Source organism: Pholis gunnellus, assembly GCF_910591455.1.
Source record: "Pholis gunnellus genome assembly, chromosome: 20".
Lineage (NCBI taxonomy): Eukaryota > Metazoa > Chordata > Actinopteri > Perciformes > Pholidae > Pholis > Pholis gunnellus.
This window is the reverse complement of record NC_136547.1, coordinates 20894012-20916217: the sequence shown is the minus strand read 5'-3', so window position 1 is coordinate 20916217 and position 22206 is coordinate 20894012. Positions and strand designations below refer to the sequence as shown.

General features: G+C 40.8%; 2 protein-coding genes across 2 annotated transcripts; one reads left to right on the top strand and one right to left on the bottom strand.

Annotated features, from left to right (window-relative positions):
* Positions 1-2118: 2118 nt before the first annotated feature.
* On the top strand, positions 2119-9281 carry zbtb14 (zinc finger and BTB domain containing 14). The gene is made up of 10 exons (XM_079181651.1): positions 2119-2406; positions 3306-3494; positions 3619-3789; positions 6051-6146; positions 6234-6377; positions 6468-6706; positions 6790-6875; positions 6994-7133; positions 7212-7307; positions 8846-9281. The coding sequence occupies exons 1-10, from the start codon at positions 2209-2211 to the stop codon at positions 8984-8986; spliced, it is 1500 nt and encodes a 499-aa protein (XP_079037777.1). The 5' UTR covers positions 2119-2208; the 3' UTR covers positions 8987-9281.
* Positions 9282-9398: 117 nt separating this feature from the next.
* On the bottom strand, positions 9399-21363 carry arhgap28 (Rho GTPase activating protein 28; the record flags this gene model as incomplete). Its single annotated transcript, XM_079181561.1, has 16 exons — positions 21347-21363; positions 19501-19679; positions 19213-19430; positions 19004-19109; positions 18682-18768; positions 18308-18492; positions 17311-17473; positions 13240-13331; positions 13061-13138; positions 12828-12981; positions 12660-12742; positions 10349-10564; positions 10139-10264; positions 9761-9888; positions 9648-9688; positions 9399-9481 (listed from the first exon to the last, which is right to left on the bottom strand). Exons 2-16 carry the CDS (start codon positions 19676-19678, stop codon positions 9399-9401), a joined length of 1938 nt encoding a protein of 645 aa, XP_079037687.1. The 5' UTR covers position 19679; positions 21347-21363.
* Between the last annotated feature and the right edge of the window lie 843 nt (positions 21364-22206).

Below are 22206 nucleotides of genomic sequence, written 5' to 3'. Positions count from 1 at the left end.
ACGTCTCTGCTGCTGTTCTGGGCTTTGATTGATTATTGATTATTGATATTTGATAGCACAGAATGGGAGAATGTCTTCATTTCCTTTGTCTCTTTCTGGTGCAGGGGATTGTGGGTATTGTATTTGCCACGGCAATAGTTTGACTGTCATTTGGGGGGGGGGGGGGGGGGGGGTTTAGAACATATTTAGAGTTTAAATATATTTTTTCTGAACTTGTTACAGTATATTATTATTATTGTTGTTGTTATTATTATTAGCTTTTCTCTGATTGGCTGCCGTCCCCTCTGATGTCACTGTGGTTAAACAGACTAGATTTATTTTTAGAGTTCGTTAGTAAGTTTGATTGAAAAAAATTAAACATTTATATTTTTAGCCCAAACAGAAAAATAGTGATAAAGAAGTTTTATGTCAAACATTTGGTTTCTTGTTTGTTTTTTCAGTCTTGTGTCTCCTGAATGCTTCAAAGAACCAAACAAGCATGTATTACATACAGTATATATATATATATATATATATATTTATATATATATATATATTTATGACATATTTACATGATGCATTTATAACTAAAGCTGACAGACTGATGCAGTAGAAAGTTAATTTATTCTAAATATTTGTAAACAAACTGCTCTTAACTCTTTGTTAGCTTAGCTTCCTCGTGCTGCGCGTTACTGCCACGGTACAGACTACAGGTTCCATGCTTCCCCTACATTCCCCTGGGTCCTAAGTCCCTCCATGTACAGCTTCTCATCACCCTCTATGTACCAACGTACATTTATAACAAACACCACACATATTATGCTAATCAGCGTAGCATAGCGTCTGACCAACATACCAACAATAAATGATTCATTTAAATTATTGTTTTAGAGTTTTTAAAGTGTTTAGTTAGTAATATGTATAATAATCACATCATTTAGTTATCACTACTGAGAGTTTAACAAACATAAAACATGACGTAGATAGGTTTCAGGTTTCAAGATGTATATTTAAATTCATCTCTGACACACATGAAGATAAAGTTGTGAACACCGTCTGAATATCTATGATCAGAATCATTATAACTGTGTTATAACTGCTGCTGTGTGAAGAGAATCCTGCTGTTAACAAGAACCTGATGAGTTTAACGTGTTTAAACCAAATGTTGTTGACCTTTAGTTCATAGAGCAGCACTTTAACATAAAAGTAAACAATACACTACTTTAGAATCATTGTTGAACTATGCGCATAATGAGATTAATCGCAAAGAAATCATGCGATTAATCAAGATACAAAATTGTAATCGTTGCCCAGCACTAATCAGTACACATCTAGAAATATGAGAACATTTCCTCAATCATTGACTCACTTAAAGGTTCTTTATTCAACATCCAGATCATTAATCTGATCAATAACTATCATCTACATGAAGATATATTAATATCTGATCAGTCTGTGTGTGATGTCATCACAGCTGCTCTTTGTTCACAGAGCAGACCGACTGCTCCACTTTTAGTGCATGTGAACGTGTTTTTAGTGCATGTGTTTTTTAGTGCATGTGAGTGTTTTAGTGCATGAGTGTTTTTTAGTGCATGTGAGCGTGTTTTTAGTGCATGTGAGTGTTTTTAGGGCATGTGGTTTTTAGTGCATGTGAGTGTGTGTGTTTAATGCATGTGAGCATGCCTTTCAGTGACAGAAGTAGAGAAGAAGAAACTAAAATCATGAATGAAAGAAGTGACGGAAACAAACCATGTGACCAGGAGAGTGTGATGACATCATCACATATTAACATAAAGACGAGACATACAAGGACTTTAAACCTCTTTATTTGTTCTATATCTTATTCTAATAAATATATAACAATTATATTTATATATAAAGTTTACACACACACATATATATATATATATACATATATATATACACATATATATATGTATATATACATATATATATACATATATACATACACATATATACATATATATATGTATATATACATATATATAAATATATATATATATATATACATATATACATACACATATATACATATATATATATATATATATATATATATATATATATATATATGTATATATATATAGAGAGAGAGAGACATAAATAAACATCCGGGTCATTAAACAGAATGTAGTCCTGTTCGGTCTTCTTTAAACTACAACATGGCGCGTTCTCTCCGCGAGCCCAGGTCACAGGCTCGCAGTGCGCATGCGTGAGGTAGTGATCCGTCTCGCCCACAGAGGCTGTTTTAAGCGCGCGCTGCCTGCGTGCCCCTGCAGTGTTCGCGTGCTGGCGCAAAGCTCGTCCTCATCATCATTAACATCAACATCAACATCAACAACAACATCCGGACAAAGTGGATCCCGGTGCGCGAGACCCACCCAAAGGAACCGGGCCGCTGTCACGGTAAGAAGCTCCGCCGCTCCTCGCGCTCTCCTCCTCGCGCCGCTCCGGTCTGCGCGCTCTCGATCCGTTCATGGCCGCTCGAGCTCCCGGTCTCGTTCGTGTTGCCGAGGCCGCGTGCCTGCGTGTCGGTCCCGGGGAGCTCGCGAGCAGGAGGGCCCGCGAGCCAGCACGCGCCCACGGTCTGGTTTGTGGTGATGTCGGTCAACAGGTTTAACGGAGACAGTCCGCGTGAAAGAGAAGACCGATAAACAACGCCATTTTGTTTGTGAAAGCGAAGAGCAGGCCGGACTGTCCGCCATTTAAAACACACACACACACACACACACACACACACACACACACACACACACACACACACACACACACACACACACACACACACAGGCTGAGAGAGAGACGTCTAGAATGCTAACGTTAGCCTCACCGGATACTTTACAATGGTTAGAACCGGATGTGACGTTCTGCTCCGCTAGAATACCGGTAAACGTTAAGCTCGCGGCTGCTAGCCCGTTAGCTTGGCCCACGTGAGTCCGGTGTAAATGAACCGCGTTGGAGTAGAAACGGGACTCGGTACCGGTAGACCTGTTCCGATGAATAACGTCTGTGAGCTTGATGCTAACAGTTAGCATGTCTGCTGTCTGAAGGCTTGGTTCAGTCTAACGCATCGTGCGCGTGTCCGCGGTAGGAGAGATACATGAACTAGTTTACATGAACTACTCCTGTCCAATAAGCTCCTCCTCCTCTTCTTCATCACTCTGTGACACATGAAACATACAATAATAAGTATGTGTAATAATAAATATGTGTAATAATAGTACTTAAGTACAGGTAGCCAATACCTTTAGTGACCATCTTCTTACCTGTCTGTGTTACCTGGTGATGTACCTGTCTGTGTTCAGATGGCGGAGACGGTGAAGTACGTGGATGATGAACACAGAAGCATCTTCCTGAAGCTTCTGAACGAGCAGCGACTGGAAGGAGAACATTGTGACATCGCTGTCGTGGTGGAAGACGTGAAGTTCAGAGCTCACCGCTGTGTGCTCGCTGCCTGCTCCAACTACTTCAAGAAGCTCTTCAAGAAACACGAGGTACTGTGCAACTACTTCTAAAACACGGGGTACTGTGAAGCAAGACGTTTTAATAACACAGACCCTAGAAGAAGAAACGACTATAAACAGAACACCAGGTACTCACCTGTCTGACTCTCCTCAGGTGGATAACTCCTCTGTGATTGAAATCGACTTCATCCGCTCCGATATCTTTGAGGAGGTGTTGAACTACATGTACACAGCGAAGATCTCAGTGAAGAAGAGAGACGTCAACCTCATGATGTCATCGGGACAGATACTCGGCATCCGCTTCCTCGACAAGCTCTGCTCTCAGGTAACACACACACACACACACACAGGTAACACACAGGTAACACTCACACAGGAAACACACACACAGGTAACACTCACACAGGAAACACACACACAGGTAACACTCACACAGGTAACACTCACACAGGAAACACACACAGGAAACACACACACAGGTAACACTCACACAGGAAACACTCACACAGGTAACACACACACAGGAAACACTCACACAGGTAACACTCACACAGGAAACACACACACAGGTAACACTCACACAGGAAACACACACACACAGGAAACACACACACAGGTAACACTCACACAGGAAACACACACACAGTCAACACTCACACATGAAACACTCACACAGGAAACACTCACACAGGTAACACACACACAGGAAACACTCACACAGGTAACACTCACACAGGAAACACACACACACACAGGAAACACACACACAGGTAACACTCACACAGGAAACACACACACATGAAACACTCACACAGGAAACACACACACACACACAGGAAACACACACACAGGTAACACTCACACAGGAAACACACACACAGGAAACACTCACACAGGAAACACTCACACAGGTAACACACACACAGGAAACACTCACACAGGTAACACTCACACAGGAAACACACACACATGAAACACTCACACAGGAAACACTCACACAGGTAACACACACACAGGAAACACACACACACACAGGAAACACTCACACAGGTAACACTCACACAGGAAACACTCACACAGGTAACACACACACAGGTAACACTCACACAGGAAACACTCACACAGGAAACACTCACACAGTCAACACTCACACAGGAAACACTCACACAGGTAACACTCACACAGGAAACACACACACAGGTAACACTCACACAGGAAACACTCACACAGGAAACACTCACACACAGGAAACACACACACACAGGAAACTCTCACACAGTCAACACTCACACAGGAAACACAGGAAACTCTCACACAGTCAACACTCACACAGGTAACACTCACACAGGTAACACACACACAGGTAACACTCACACAGTCAACACTCACACATGAAACACTCACACAGGAAACACTCACACAGGAAACACTCTCACACAGGAAACTCTCACACAGGTAACACTCACACAGTCAACACTCACACATGAAACACTCACACAGGAAACACTCACACAGGAAACACTCACACAGGAAACACTCACACATGAAACACTCACACAGGAAACACACACACAGGAAACACTCACACATGAAACACTCACACAGGAAACACTCACACAGTCAACTCTCACACAGTCAACTCTCACACAGTCAACACTCACACATGAAACACTCACACATGAAACACTCACACAGGAAACACACTCACACAGGAAACACACTCACACAGGAAACTCTCACACATGAAACACTCACACAGGAAACACTCACACAGGAAACACACTCACACAGGAAACTCTCACACATGAAACACTCACACAGGAAACACTCACACAGGAAACACACTCACACAGGAAACACACTCACACAGGAAACACACTTACACAGGAAACTCTCACACATGAAACACTCACACAGGAAACACTCACACAGGAAACACACTCACACAGGAAACACACTCACACAGGAAACACACTCACACATGAAACACTCACACAGGAAACACACTCACACAGGAAACACACTCACACAGGAAACACACTCACACATGAAACACTCACACAGGAAACACACTCACACAGGAAACACTCACACAGGAAACTCTCACACATGAAACACTCACACATGAAACACTCACACAGTCAACACTCACACATGAAACACTCACACAGGAAACACACTCACACAGGAAACACACTCACACAGGAAACTCTCACACAGGTAACACTCACACAGTCAACACTCACACATGAAACACTCACACAGGAAACACTCACACAGGAAACACTCACACAGTAAACACACTCACACAGGAAACACACTCACACAGGAAACAGACTCACACAGGAAACACACACACACAGGTAACACTCACACAGGAAACACACTCACACAGGAAACACACACACACAGGAAACTCTCACACAGGAAACACACACACAGGTAACACACACACAGGAAACACTCACTCAGGTAACGCTAACACAGGATTTATCTGTGGGTAGTTAATGTGTGAGCTTTACCTGCGTGTTAACCAGACAGGTGAAGCTCCTCCTCCTGTGTGATGATACGTTCATGTGTCCTTAGAAACGAGACGTGTCCTCAGAGGACAAAGACAAGTTTCCTTATGACATCGTGAAGATGGCGCTGCCCCCCGAGGCCCAGCTGGCTGCTGATGCAGAGGTACTAATTATTAATTATTAATAATCAATGAGATCAAACCAGCTTCAACGTATTACATTATAATATTATGTGTGTGTGTGTGTGCAGGTGCTCGGGGAACACGATGACACGCCCACCACAGATGACCTCGTTGAGGCGTCGGCCAATCAGGAGCTGGATAAGTCTCCCAGTGCGGCGCTGCGTGTGCAGGAAGCCATCTTGAAAGAACTGACCAATGAGGACGTACACAAGGTACACACAGGTGTTGCACACACACACAGGTGTTCCACACACAGCCCACCCTCCCTGAACACAGGTAACCACATCATGTGGCCTCTCCAGGTCACCTGCTACGACCAGGACGTGGACATGGAGGCGGAGCCTAAAGAGCTGGGGGCGGAGCATCACGCCACCCAGACGCTGACCTTTGCAGAGAGCATCGGGGAGGTGAAGGATGAGCAGACTCCAGGATGGTCCACGACCACCACGGACATGAAGTTTGAGTACTTGCTGTACGGGACCAGAGACCAGCTCGCATGTCAGGTGTGTGGGAAGACCTTCCTGGACGAGAGCCGGCTCAGGTATGTACACCTAGCAAGACCAGTACATCTAGCAAGACCAGTACATCTCATGAGACCACCACACCTGATCTCTCTGTCTTCAGGAAACACGAGAAGCTTCATTCAGCCGAGCGTCCGTTTGCCTGTGAGATCTGCACCAAAGCTTTCACCACTCACGCTCACCTGAAAGGTAACAACACACCTGAGCTGTGATGTCATCAGATACAGTGTGAGGTGAAACACATGATGGACGTTTTACAGGTTTGTTTCACTAAGCGTTTGGCTCCACCCTCACCTGTGTGTTTCAGAGCACCTGAAGATCCACACGGGCTTTAAACCGTACAGGTGTGACGTTTGTGGGAAATCGTTCATTCGAGCTCCAGACCTGAAGAAACATGAACGAGTTCACAGCAACGAGAGACCGTTCGCCTGCCAGATGTGTGAGAAGGTGAGCTCACCTGTCTGTCTCTCACCTGTTTGATTGAACACCTGTCTGTCTCTCTGTTGAACACCTGTCTGTCTGCAGGCGTTTAAACACAAGTCTCACCTGAAGGATCATGAGAGGAGACATCGAGGAGAGAAACCCTTCGTCTGTCCGTCCTGCACCAAGGCCTTCGCCAAGGTACTACTACTACTACTACTGCTACTACAACTACTACTACTACTACTACTACTACTGCTACTACTACTACTACTACTACTACTACTACTACTGCTGCTACTACAACTACTACTACTACTACTACTACTACTACTACTGCTACTTCTACTACTACTACTGCTACTACTGCTACTACTGCTACTACTACTACTACTACTACTACTACTGCTACTACAACTACTACTACTACTACTACTACTGCTGCTACTGCTACTACTACTGCTACTACTACTACTACTACTACTACTACTGCTACTACTGCTACTACAACTACTACTACTACTACTACTACTACTGCTGCTACTGCTACTACTACTGCTACTACTACTACTACTACTGCTACTACTACTACTACTACTACTACTACTACTACTGCTACTACTACTACTACTACTACTACTACTGCTACTACTACTACTACTACTACTACTGCTACTACAACTACTACTACTGCTACTACTACTACTACTACTGCTGCTACTACTACTGCTGCTACTGCTACTACTACTACTACTACTGCTACTACAACTACTACTACTGCTACTACTACTACTACTACTACTACTACTACTACTACTACTACTACTGCTACTACTACTACTGCTACTACAACTACTACTTCTACTACTACTACTACTGCTACTACTACTACTACTACTACTACTACTACTGCTACTACTGCTACTACAACTACTACTACTGCTACTACTACTACTACTACTACTACTGCTGCTGCTGCTACTGCTACTACTACTACTACTACTGCTACTACAACTACTGCTACTACTACTACTACTACTACTGCTACTACAACTACTACTACTGATACTACTACTACTACTACTGATACTACTACTACTACTACTACTGATACTACTACTACTACTACTGCTGCTGCTACTACTACTACTACTGATACTACTACTACTACTACTGATACTACTACTACTACTACTACTGATACTACTACTACTACTACTGCTGCTGCTACTACTACTACTACTGATACTACTACTACTACTACTGATACTACTACTACTACTACTGATACTACTACTACTACTACTGCTGCTGCTGCTACTACTACTACTGCTGCTACTACTACTACTGATACTACTACTACTACTACTGCTGCTACTACTACTACTGATACTACTACTACTGCTGATGCTGCTACTACTACTACTACTGCTGCTGCTACTACTACTACTGATACTACTACTACTACTACTACTACTGCTGCTGCTACTACTACTACTGCTGCTGCTACTACTACTACTGCTACTACAACTACTACTACTACTGCTACTACAACTACTACTGCTGCTGCTACTACAACTACTACTACTGCTACTACAACTACTACTACTGCTGCTACTACTACTACTGATACTACTACTGATACTACTACTGACTATAATAATGATAATACTACTAGTACTACTACTTGTGTTACAACTGGTGCTTGTGGTGAGTTCAGGGTCACTCTGTACTTTCAGGCTTCAGATCTGAAGCGTCATGAGAACAACATGCACAGTGAGAGGAAGCAGCTGAATCCACTGCAGAGCGACACGGAGACGCTGCAGGCTGCTGCCATGGCTGCTGAGGAGCAACATCTGGACAGCATCAGCTGCTCCTAACATCTGGACAGATGCTGCTGTATAAATATGTTCACTGTACGTTTATTGATATTTTTATGATTGATAGGCTGTTTTTTCCTGCTCTGATCAGAGACCATGAACTGACTTTCACCTGAGCCGATGACCTCAGCGATCACGTGATTAACATGTTGTTAACATGTTGTTAACATGTTAACATGTTGACACCTCTGGCTTCATGTATGATTTGTAATTGTGTCTCTTTGTAAATGTACAGATCTGTGTTGTATATAAAGTTGTTGTTCTGTTCAGTTTCATGAGCAGAGCTGCTGTGTTTTAAACCAAACGTCTGTTTTATTTCTTTATATTTCATCACTTACAAAATAACATCTTTTAAAATGTCTTTAATTCAAAGTTTAAAATCGATACAAATAAACAGATGACATGAAGTGAGTCAGGGTTTGATCAGCCAATCACAGTGAGGATTCACTCTGTAGACGTCCAGCAGCACGACGTCGGGATGGAGACGCCGCTCGCCTGAGAGACAGAGAGACAGAGAGAGAGAGAGAGAGACAGAGAGAGAGAGAGAGACATTTAAACAACAGTCCTATAATAAACGGGCAGTTCATCAATATTACATCATGTGTACATGTTGACATGTTTACATGTTGTTTACATGTTGACATGTTATAATCAGACTCACAGATGTTTCCTCCGACTTCATACAGATGCTGAACAGAACTGCTGGTAGAGAGAAACGATAGATTATCAACTAGTGTTACTGTGTGTGTGTGTGTGTGTATATGTGTGTGTTACCTGTTGATACACACAAAGCGTGTGATGACGTCTTTTGCTCTCATCTGTCCATCAAGCTGTATCGCCATGGAAACCTTCGTGTGCAGGGGGGCGTGAACCCTGATCACACCTGCACACAGCTCTGTGATCTACACACACACACACACACACACAGGTGTGAAGACATACACCTTGATCCCTCCCACTGTGATTTGATTGGTGGGATTTGGGCCATCCACCATGTTTTTATCTCACCTGGTTCTCTTATCTAACGTGGTTCTCTTATCTCACCTGGTTCTCTTATCTCACCTGGTTCTCTGACCTCACCTGGTTCTCTGACCTCACCTGGTTCTCTTACCTCACCTGGTTCTCTTATCTAACGTGGTTCTCTTATCTCACCTGGTTTCTGTCATTCTTGTCGTTCTTCCTCCTCAGCAGTCGTCTTGTTGCTTTGGTCAGGCCGAACTGTTTTTGATTGGACGCGTGGTTCATCTGTCTCACCTGAGTCAGCAGGAAGCTGGGGACCTACCAAACAAAACAGGAAGTGATGTCATGGACAGCTGAGACAGTGATGTCACTGAGGCTGTGAATGTGTGTCCTCTGACTCACGGTCCACAACAGGTCCTGGTGTGTGATCATCAGTCGGACCAGGTGAGCTCCGCCCACCGCCTCCTCCATCTCCTCCCGTTGCTTGGCGATGGAGCGCTTGTTGCCACGGTGAGTGTAGGTGAACAGGTTTGGCGCCATTACCATGGAGACGTTCCACAGAGACATCCTGTTCTGGTCCTGATGAGAGACCACCTTACGTAGGAAGACCAGCAGAGCCTGTAACCATGGAAACAGATTCAGGTTTACCTGATCTCAGACGGTGAGATCTAACCCTAACCTACTAGTTACTAGTGTAACCTGTGTACTGAGAGATGCTGGTTGGTTATAGTTACTAGTGTAACCTGTGTACTGAGAGATGCTGGTTGGTTATAGTTACTAGTGTAACCTGTGTACTGAGAGATGCTGGTTGGTTATAGTTACTAGTGTAACCTGTGTACTGAGAGATGCTGGTTGGTTATAGTTACTAGTGTAACCTGTGTACTGAGAGATGATGATCGGTTGTAGTTACTAGTGTAACCTGTGTACTGAGAGATGATGATCGGTTGTAGTTACTAGTGTAACCTGTGTACTGAGAGATGATGATCGGTTGTAGTTACTAGTTTAACCTGTGTACTGAGAGATGATGATCGGTTGTAGTTACTAGTGTAACCTGTGTACTGAGAGATGATGATCGGTTGTAGTTACTAATGTAACCTGTGTACTGAGAGATGATGATCGGTTGTAGTTACTAGTGTAACCTGTGTACTGAGAGATGATGATCGGTTGTAGTTACTAGTTTAACCTGTGTACTGAGAGATGATGATCGGTTGTAGTTACTAGTGTAACCTGTGTACTGAGAGATGATGATCGGTTGTAGTTACTAGTGTAACCTGTGTACTGAGAGATGATGATCGGTTGTAGTTACTAGTGTAACCTGTGTACTGAGAGATGATGATCGGTTGTAGTTACTAGTTTAACCTGTGTACTGAGAGATGATGATCGGTTGTAGTTACTAATGTAACCTGTGTACTGAGAGATGATGATCGGTTGTAGTTACTAGTGTAACCTGTGTACTGAGAGATGATGATCGGTTGTAGTTACTAGTGTAACCTGTGTACTGAGAGATGATGATTGGTTGTAGTTACTAGTGTAACCTGTGTACTGAGAGATGATGATCGGTTGTAGTTACTAGTTTAACCTGTGTACTGAGAGATGATGATCGGTTGTAGTTACTAGTGTAACCTGTGTACTGAGAGATGATGATCGGTTGTAGTTACTAATGTAACCTGTGTACTGAGAGATGATGATCGGTTGTAGTTACTAGTGTAACCTGTGTACTGAGAGATGATGATCGGTTGTAGTTACTAGTTTAACCTGTGTACTGAGAGATGATGATCGGTTGTAGTTACTAGTTTAACCTGTGTACTGAGAGATGCTGGTTGGTTATAGTTACTAGTGTAACCTGTGTACTGAGAGATGCTGGTTGGTTATAGTTACTAGTGTAACCTGTGTACTGAGAGATGCTGGTTGGTTATAGTTACTAGTGTAACCTGTGTACTGAGAGATGATGATCGGTTGTAGTTACTAGTGTAACCTGTGTACTGAGAGATGATGATCGGTTGTAGTTACTAGTGTAACCTGTGTACTGAGAGATGCTGATTCAGGTCCAATCCCAATGTCCCCCCTAAACCCTCAAACCCTGAACCCTCAAGGACTTACTGACGTCACCTGGTGAGTGGTTGAGTGTGAGAGGCTGTGAGGGCTGAGATGGTGTAAATATGAACGGGACAGCACTTTGCTGCAACACATCACGTTACCATCAAATCGACAACAAATATGATGTATAATTGTGTGTATTTATTGTGTACTTTGTACTCCCTGATTTGAACGTCTTCAGGCTCTTTCCTCACAAGATGAGAAGTAACTTCATATAATCTATTTACTCGTTTTTTTCAAAACAGCTTCAATGACTAAATCAAATATTTGATGAATAAATTAATAAATATTCTCTGATTTCATGTTTATTTTTTGTTCCATCTTTAACCCTTAATGTTTTTGAGTAAATTTGATATGACAGGCTGAACACACTGAGCCGTCCTCTTTGTTTACCTTTTTTTTTACGTCTCCATGTGTCCACTGGTTACCCCGTGTTTAACGTCACATTGCAATGATTTGTGGGTAATTCCCTTAGGCTAAGGGTTCATAAAGGGCTCAAAATGTCTGCGAGAGCCTGAAACACTTGATGATTAAACAGTGGGACAGAACTAAACCCTCACGGACTTCATGGGAGCGTGCCTCAAAGTCCGTGAGGGGGCGTTGGGTCGGGCCTTACTCTGAGTGTTTCTCTGTTCGCTTCAGGAAGGAGCAACGACAGCAGCTGCAGAGCCTGAACCTGGTGGACCACCGAGGAGACGCCTGCAGAGACACAACGGGACATGTTGATGATTCATCACTGTGTGTGTGTGTGTGTGTGTGTGTGTGTGTGTGTGTGTGTGTGTACCCAGCACAGAGCGGTAGGTGGACAGGTGTGTGTATGTCAGCAGAGGTGTTGGCAGTTCTCTGATGAAAAGCTTCAGCAGACCTGCAGCCTCCACCTGTCTTACTGCAGACCAGTCAAACTCTCCACAACACCTGTCTAAGTCTCTACGCAGGCACTGAGGAGACAGACAGACAGACATCACTCCATCATTCTGTGAAATACGACAGATCACAGTGTGTGTGTGTGTGTGTTACCTTCAGGCGAGCAGCTGATCCTGGAACTCTGAGAATCCCTTCAGTCTGCAGACCAGTCTGCTCCAAAGTACACAACAACTACACACACACACACACACACAGGTTGGTCTTTCTGCACTGAAGAGGACCAACAAGTACATAGTGCTTTATCTAGACACACAGAGAGACAGTTTCTTTACCTTCTGGAAGACGACAGGAACTTTAACCCCTGGAAACCTCTTCCTGTCGTTTTCTAACAGCGAGTTTAGAGGAACAGCGAAGACACCGCTGTCTGCTGGACAGAGAGACAGACATATTTATAATACATGTAGTGTATTTGTTAAAAATAATTAAATTATAAAATAGCTATAACTTTGTGATTCTGTCTAGGCCAGCATAGAAGACTTTGCTGGCCCTGATGGCCCACCACTGCGATAACTACTACTACTGCTACTATAACTACTACTACTACTTCTACTACTACTACTATAACTACTACTACTACTACTATAACTACTACTACTACTACTACTACTACTATAACTACTACTACTACTTCTACTACTACTACTACTACTGCTACTGCTACTATAACTACTACTACTACTTCTACTACTACTACTACTACTGCTGCTGCTACTATAACTACTACTACTACTACTACTACTACTGCTACTGCTACTATAACTACTACTACTACTACTACTACTACTACTACTGCTACTGCTACTACTACTACTATAACTCCTACTACTACTTCTACTACTACTACTACTACTACTACTTCTACTACTACTACTACTACTGCTACTATAACTACTACCACTACTACTACTACTACTACTACTGCTACTGCTGCTACTACTACTATAACTACTACTACTACTTCTACTACTACTACTATAACTACTACTACTACTACTATAAATACTACTACTACTACTACTACTACTATAACTACTACTACTACTTCTACTACTACTACTACTACTGCTACTGCTACTATAACTACTACTACTACTTCTACTACTACTACTACTACTGCTACTGCTACTATAACTACTACTACTACTACTACTACTACTGCTACTGCTACTATAACTACTACTACTACTACTACTACTACTACTACTGCTACTGCTACTACTACTACTATAACTACTACTACTACTTCTACTACTACTACTACTACTACTACTTCTACTACTACTACTACTACTGCTACTATAACTACTACCACTACTACTACTACTACTACTACTGCTACTGCTACTACTACTACTATAACTACTACTACTACTACTACTACTACTACTACTATAACTACTACTACTACTACTACTACTACTACTTCTACTACTACTACTACTACTCATTCATAACAATCACCCCTTAATAATGATAATAATGATAATTATGATAATGAAGATAATAATGATAATGAAGATAATAATGATCATAATGATAATAATGATAATGAAGATAATAATGATAATAATGATCATAATGATAATAATGATCATAATGATAATAATGATAATGAAGATAATAATGATCATAATGATCATAATGATAATAATGATCATAATGATCATAATGATAATAATGATAATAATGATAATGAAGATAATAATGATCATAATGATAATAATGATAATGAAGATAATAATGATAATAATGATAATAATGATAATGAAGATAATAATGATCATAATGATAATAATGATAATGAAGATAATAATGATAATGAAGATAATAATGATAATGAAGATAATAATGATCATAATGATAATAATGATCATAATGATAATAATGATAATGAAGATAATAATGATAATAATGATAATAATGATAATGAAGATAATAATGATAATAATGATAATAATGATCATAATGATAATAATGATAATAATGATAATGAAGATAATAATGATCATAATGATAATAATGATAATGAAGATAATAATGATAATAATGATAATGAAGATAATAATGATCATAATGATAATAATGATAATGAAGATAATAATGATAATAATGATAATAATGATAATAATGATAATGAAGATAATAATGATCATAATGATAATAATGATCATAATGATAATAATGATCATAATGATAATAATGATAATGAAGATAATAATGATAATAATGATAATAATGATAATGAAGATAATAATGATAATAATGATAATAATGATAATGAAGATAATAATGATCATAATGATAATAATGATAATGAAGATAATAATGATAATAATGATAATAATGATAATGAAGATAATAATGATCATAATGATAATAATGATAATGAAGATAATAATGATAATGAAGATAATAATGATAATGAAGATAATAATGATCATAATGATAATAATGATCATAATGATAATAATGATAATGAAGATAATAATGATAATAATGATAATAATGATAATGAAGATAATAATGATAATAATGATAATAATGATCATAATGATAATAATGATAATAATGATAATGAAGATAATAATGATCATAATGATAATAATGATAATGAAGATAATAATGATAATAATGATAATAATGATAATGAAGATAATAATGATCATAATGATAATAATGATAATGAAGATAATAATGATAATAATGATAATAATGATAATAATGATAATAATGATAATGAAGATAATAATGATCATAATGATAATAATGATCATAATGATAATAATGATAATGAAGATAATAATGATAATAATGATAATAATGATAATGAAGATAATAATGATCATAATGATAATAATGATAATGAAGATAATAATGATAATAATGATAATAATGATAATAATGATAATAATGATAATGAAGATAATAATGATAATGAAGATAATAATGATAATGAAGATAATAATGATCATAATGATAATAATGATCATAATGATAATAATGATAATGAAGATAATAATGATAATGAAGATAATAATGATAATGAAGATAATAATGATCATAATGATAATAATGATCATAATGATAATAATGATAATGAAGATAATAATGATAATGAAGATAATAATGATAATGAAGATAATAATGATCATAATGATAATAATGATCATAATGATAATAATGATAATAATGATAATAATGATAATGAAGATAATAATGATAATAATGATCATAATGATAATAATGATCATAATGATCATAATGATCATAATGATAATAATGATAATAATGATAATGAAGATAATAATGATCATAATGATAATAATGATCATAATGATAATAATGATAATGAAGATAATAATGATAATAATGATCATAATGATAATAATGATCATAATGATAATAATGATCATAATGATCATAATGATAATAATGATAATAATGATAATAATGATAATGAAGATAATAATGATCATAATGATAATAATGATAATGAAGATAATAATGATAATAATGATAATAATGATAATAATGATAATAATGATAATGAAGATAATAATGATAATGAAGATAATAATGATAATGAAGATAATAATGATCATAATGATAATAATGATCATAATGATAATAATGATAATGAAGATAATAATGATAATAATGATAATAATGATAATGAAGATAATAATGATAATGAAGATAATAATGATAATGAAGATAATAATGATCATAATGATAATAATGATCATAATGATAATAATGATAATGAAGATAATAATGATAATAATGATAATAATGATAATGAAGATAATAATGATAATAATGATCATAATGATAATAATGATCATAATGATAATAATGATCATAATGATCATAATGATCATAATGATAATAATGATAATAATGATAATGAAGATAATAATGATCATAATGATCATAATGATCATAATGATAATAATGATAATGAAGATAATAATGATAATAATGATCATAATGATAATAATGATCATAATGATAATAATGATCATAATGATCATAATGATAATAATGATAATAATGATAATAATGATAATGAAGATAATAATGATAATAATGATAATAATGATCATAATGATAATAATGATAATGAAGATAATAATGATCATAATGATCATAATGATAATGAAGATAATAATGATAATAATGATCATGAAGATAATAATGATCACAATGATAATAATGATAATAATGATAATAATGATAATAATGATCATAATGATAATAATGATAATGAAGATAATAATGATAATAATGATAATGAAGATAATAATGATCATAATGATAATAATGATGATAATAACAATCACCCCGAGTCCTGCGGCGCGGCGGGCGGTGGCGTTTGGTTTGGACGCCCAGAGCGAGCAGGAAGGTGGAGAGCTCGATGTGAGAGATGAAGCCCAGGCGGGTGAGGTCACATGAGGACAAGTCGTCAGCTGAGACGAGACCCTGAGAGGGTGAGACAGGTAGAAACTACACACACACACACACACACACACACACACACACACACACACACACAGGGTACATCCCAAGTCTCTTAATTGCATCCCCGGAAACATCAGATCATGAAAACACAAATCTTTCTAATAAATGAAGAAAGTTGTTTGTGGTCCTTGTGTTGCTCAGACTACAAAGAACATCTATTTAAACCAGAAAACTAATCAAATATAAACTAGTTTAATGTCTTCACTCTGGTGCAGCGTCCAATCACATAACAGATGAACAAAGAGGGGGCGTGTCGGCCGTTAAAACACTTCCTGGAAGGCTGTTCTCGTGCGTCCTCGCTCATGGCTCCTCAGAGATCCCTCCTCTCTCCTCTCTCCTCTCTCCTCCCTCCTCCCTCCTCTCTCCTCCCTCCTCACTCCTCCCTCCTCCCTCCTCACTCCTCCCTCCTCACTCCTCTCTCCTCTCTCCTCTCTCCTCCCTCCTCCCTCCTCTCTCCTCCCTCCTCACTCCTCCCTCCTCACTCCTCTCTCCTCCCTCCTCCCTCCTCCCTCCTCACTCCTCCCTCCTCCCTCCTCTCTCCTCTCTCCTCTGTCCTCAGAGCTAAATAAGAGCTTTGGGACGGCCGTCAATATGGAGGAGCAGAACAACTTCCGGTTCAATCGAGGAGCGAGGAAATGACAAATAAGACACTTGGGATGTACCCTGAGATACATCAATAACAACTCTTTTACACCCCCAAAGCATTATGGGAACTGTAGTTCCAAAACGTAGAACTTGATTATGCCCCCGGATAGAAGTATTATAAAGAATGAAACTAGAAGCAGGAGTGTGTGTCAGGAGGTCAGAGGTCAGACTCACCGGTAAGTCACCACTGTCGCTTCCATGGAAACGAAGACAGTCCCAACAAGTCCCACCCCTTTTGTGCTCAGCCACGCCCTCCGAGTACGGAGAGTCCCGCAGCAGCCAATCAGCTTGTCTCGACCAACTGACAGAATGGGAGTGTGTGCGTGTCGGGGAGTGTGTGCGTGTCGAGGAGTGTGTGTCTGTCGGACAGTGTGTGTGTGTTGGAGAGTGTGTGTCTGTCGGACAGTGTGTGTGTGTTGGAGAGTGTGTGTCTGTCGGACAGTGTGTGTGTGTCGGAGAGTGTGTGTCTGTCGGACAGTGTGTGTGTGTTGGAGAGTGTGTGTCTGTCGGACAGTGTGTGTGTGTTGGAGAGTGTGTGTCTGTCGGACAGTGTGTGTGTGTTGGAGAGTGTGTTGGGGATGACGGGTGTTCAGGTAGTTGATCTTCAAAAACGAACGTCGGAAGAGTTGGTCGAACTGGAAACACAAATAGTAAACAGTTGTTTATTTCCTTGAATCACTTAAAGACCACTAGAACAAACAAATATAGAACCACGTAATGGACCACTAGAACTAACTAAAGGACCAGTAGAACTCTGCTCTACAGGAACCACCTGAACTACAACCATTAGAACATTCCCTAATGGAGTGGGTAGAGTGCTGGGTGGGTCTGTTGGTCCATGAGCAGACAGGTGAGTGGACTGACAGGTACCTCTGTGAGCGTTCCGCCGGATGGTTTTGGTGGTGGTGTGGTATCGACTCGGAGGTGACTCGGCGCGGTGAGAGGGGGGGGGGAGTCTTTCTGAGTCATCGTCGTGCTGGAACAGTGTGTGTGTGTGTGTGTGAGAGAGAGAAAACACATTTAATTTCAACCTCCACACAGATATTATATATTCTTTCTTTTAAATGTTACTTAGATACCGCGGTGAAGATGTCGCGGACGTCTCTGATTGGCTGCTTGTTTCTGGTCTTCAGCGTCTCGTTGTAGTTGTCCAGCCTCCTCCTCACCGTGGCGGCTTGTTGACGTGTCAACGTCGACAGCAGCACCTCGGCCAGCGGCGGCGCCTCCTCGGACGACGAGGTCGTCACCAGGGAGGATAGCCCCGCCTCCTTTAGCCACGCCTCCTCCAGCTCCACCTCTGCAGGTAAAACAGAGACGAGTCAGACGGACAAAGAACGCCGTCTCACTCTGCCGTCACTTTGACTTACCATCCATACTCTTCCTCTCCTCTTCCTCTTCCTCTCCCTCTTCCTCTTCCTCCTCTTCCTCTTTCTCCTCCTCGATGCTCCGCACTTCTCTCCAGTAGGTCTCCATGGTCACGTGGCGGAGGTCAGAGGTCACCGTCTGAGGGGGGGCGGAGGAGGTGGATGGAGTTGATGACAACATCCTGTAGAGAGAGATGCTGTCAGCCAATCAGAGCGTCTACATCCTGTCAGCCAATCAGAGCATCTACATCCTGTCAGCCAATCAGAGCATCTACATCCTGTCAGCCAATCAGAGCGTCTACATCCTGTCAGCCAATCAGAGCGTCTACATCCTGTCAGCCAATCAGAGCGTCAACATCCTGTCAGCCAATCAGAGCATCTACATCCTGTCAGCCAATCAGAGCATCTACATCCTGTCAGCCAATCAGAGCATCTACATCCTGTCAGCCAATCAGAGCATCTACATCCTGTCAGCCAATTAGAGCGTCTACATCCTGTCAGCCAATCAGAACGTCTACATCCTGTCAGCCAATTAGAGCGTCTACATCCTGTCAGCCAATCAGAGCATCTACATCCTGTCAGCCAATCAGAGCATCTACATCCTGTCAGCCAATCAGAACGTCTACATCCTGTCAGCCAATCAGAGCGTCTACATCCTGTCAGCCAATCAGAGCGTCTACATCCTGTCAGCTAATTAGAGCGTCTTCATCCTGTCAGCCAATTAGAGCGTCTACATCCTGTCAGCCAATCAGAGCGTCTACATCCTGTCAGCTAATTAGAGCGTCTTCATCCTGTCAGCCAATTACAGCGTCTACATCCTGTCAACCAATCAGAGCCCACTTCCTGACTGAATCATCGTTTTAAATATAAAGTTGTCAGACTTTGTTGTTAAAGGTGAGAAAGCTGATTGGATGTTAGTTCTGGTATTTAGATGTTGTGGTTGTTGAGCCGACATTAAATATTGATAATGTGTGTGAGAGGAAGTCGGCCTCTTCTAGTGTATTGATCAGTGTGTGCGTGTGTGTGTTGGGGGGAACCTCGCTCTAATGGTTTTGGTTCCCAGGGGAGGACAGAGTGGGGTGCGCAGGCTAACGCTAGCTGCTTCATGTGTCCATTAGGAGGAAATGGATGGTGTCGGCCAATCAGAGCGTCAGAGATAAGTGTTTTCACTCAGGTCCTCAGACAGTAATCTGACCTGGTTAAATCCTCTGAAAACCACATGGACCACGAGGATGTAAGTAGTCCTGTATCTGGTCCAGGTCTGGTGGTTTCAGTCTCGTTTAGTGGTTTCGTGTTGGATCAAGTCAGGAGAAGTTCCTGAAAGTGGTTTATTTGAGCAATATCTGTTCCGGAGTCGGTCCTGTAAACACCTTTAATACCGGATCCAGACCGAGTTAGGGTCTGAAGCCACGATCTAGATCTTAGTGGACTGATTTAGACAGGTGGGTGGTGGTTCAGGTCTGAGGCCTGTTTCTGTCAACACAGTTCTATCATCATTATATGTTGAAGCCTCATTCTGAATCCAGATCAGTGTCCAGAGACCGGACCGGATCCACAACAGGACATTATTACAGACTCAGACCAGATCCACTTGGGACCAGTTAGGTGTCATCTGGACCAGATCTGGTGCCGGACCCGGGTCTGTAATGATGTCCCTGTTCTGGATCCTCTAGAAGCTCTGATTGGATCTAAACCTCCATCGGTGTCATAATAATAATAATAGATCTGGTTCAGGTCTGATCCAGATCTGGTACTCATGGTGGTTTATCTGGTCTGGATCGTTCTCAACATCAATCTGTTATTAATCTGTTATCAGTGATCAATAGAGACATAAAGAGAAGAAACTCACCTCCGATCGGTCCGCTCACTGCTTGTCTGTGAGGAGAGAGGGGGGGGAGGAGCCAGAGAGAGAGCGAGGAGGAGGGAGGAGCCAGAGAGAGAGCGAGGAGGAGGGAGGAGCCAGAGAGAGGGGGGGAGGAGCCAGAGAGAGAGCGAGGAGGAGGGAGGAGCCAGAGAGAGAGTGGGGGGGGGGGTCTGTAAAGAGGCTTTTATTTTGAAATGGGAGGGGGGGGGGGGGTCCCGAAAAATATATAAGACCCGAATGACTGTATGATAGAGAGATAGAGAGAGAGAGAGAGATAGAGAGGGAGAGAGATAGAGAGAGATAGAGAGAGAGAGAGAGAGAGATAGAGAGAGAGAGAGAGAGAGATAGAGAGAGTGAGTGAGACAGGCAGACAGACGGTCTAACAATGGCTTTGACTGAATATCTCCAAGTCATGTGTGTGTGTGTGTGTGTGTAGACAGAGAGAGCCTGCGTGCGTGTGTATGTAACTGGTTGCCATGGTGAGGACGCACCTGGTGTTAGAGGCAGACTGATTAAGAAACGTTACAGTAAACAGTGATTTTGAACAAAACTCCTGCCTCCTTTTAACAAAAAGCAGGAGTCTGAGTGCCAAAATATGGATACCGTGAGAAAGATAAGACTCTGCCGAACGCGGTGATGTGGTTTTTATGTTTGTGGTGTTAAAAATGTGAGCTCCAGAGCAATATACAAAACTAGTACCGTCTGCTTTCTTTGAGAAATGAGTGGTGAGGTTTAACATGGAGTCTGATGGAGCCGTTGGTTGGAGTTCATGTCGCTCTGCGGCTCTTTGAGCCAAATGTGTAAATCTGTTGGATTCCACAGTCACTTTTCTATGACAAGGACAA

What these genes read in the sequence shown, in the direction of transcription:
- zbtb14 (XM_079181651.1), top strand. Translation starts at nt 2,209, where the DNA reads ATGCGTGAGGTAGTGATCCGTCTCGCCCACAGAGGCTGTTTTAAGCGC. An exon ending in GGAACCGGGCCGCTGTCACG is followed by an intron (nt 2,407 to 3,305) that starts GTAAGAAGCTCC and finishes GTCTGTGTTCAG; the next exon opens with ATGGCGGAGACGGTGAAGTA. An exon ending in AGCTCTTCAAGAAACACGAG is followed by an intron (nt 3,495 to 3,618) that starts GTACTGTGCAAC and finishes GACTCTCCTCAG; the next exon opens with GTGGATAACTCCTCTGTGAT.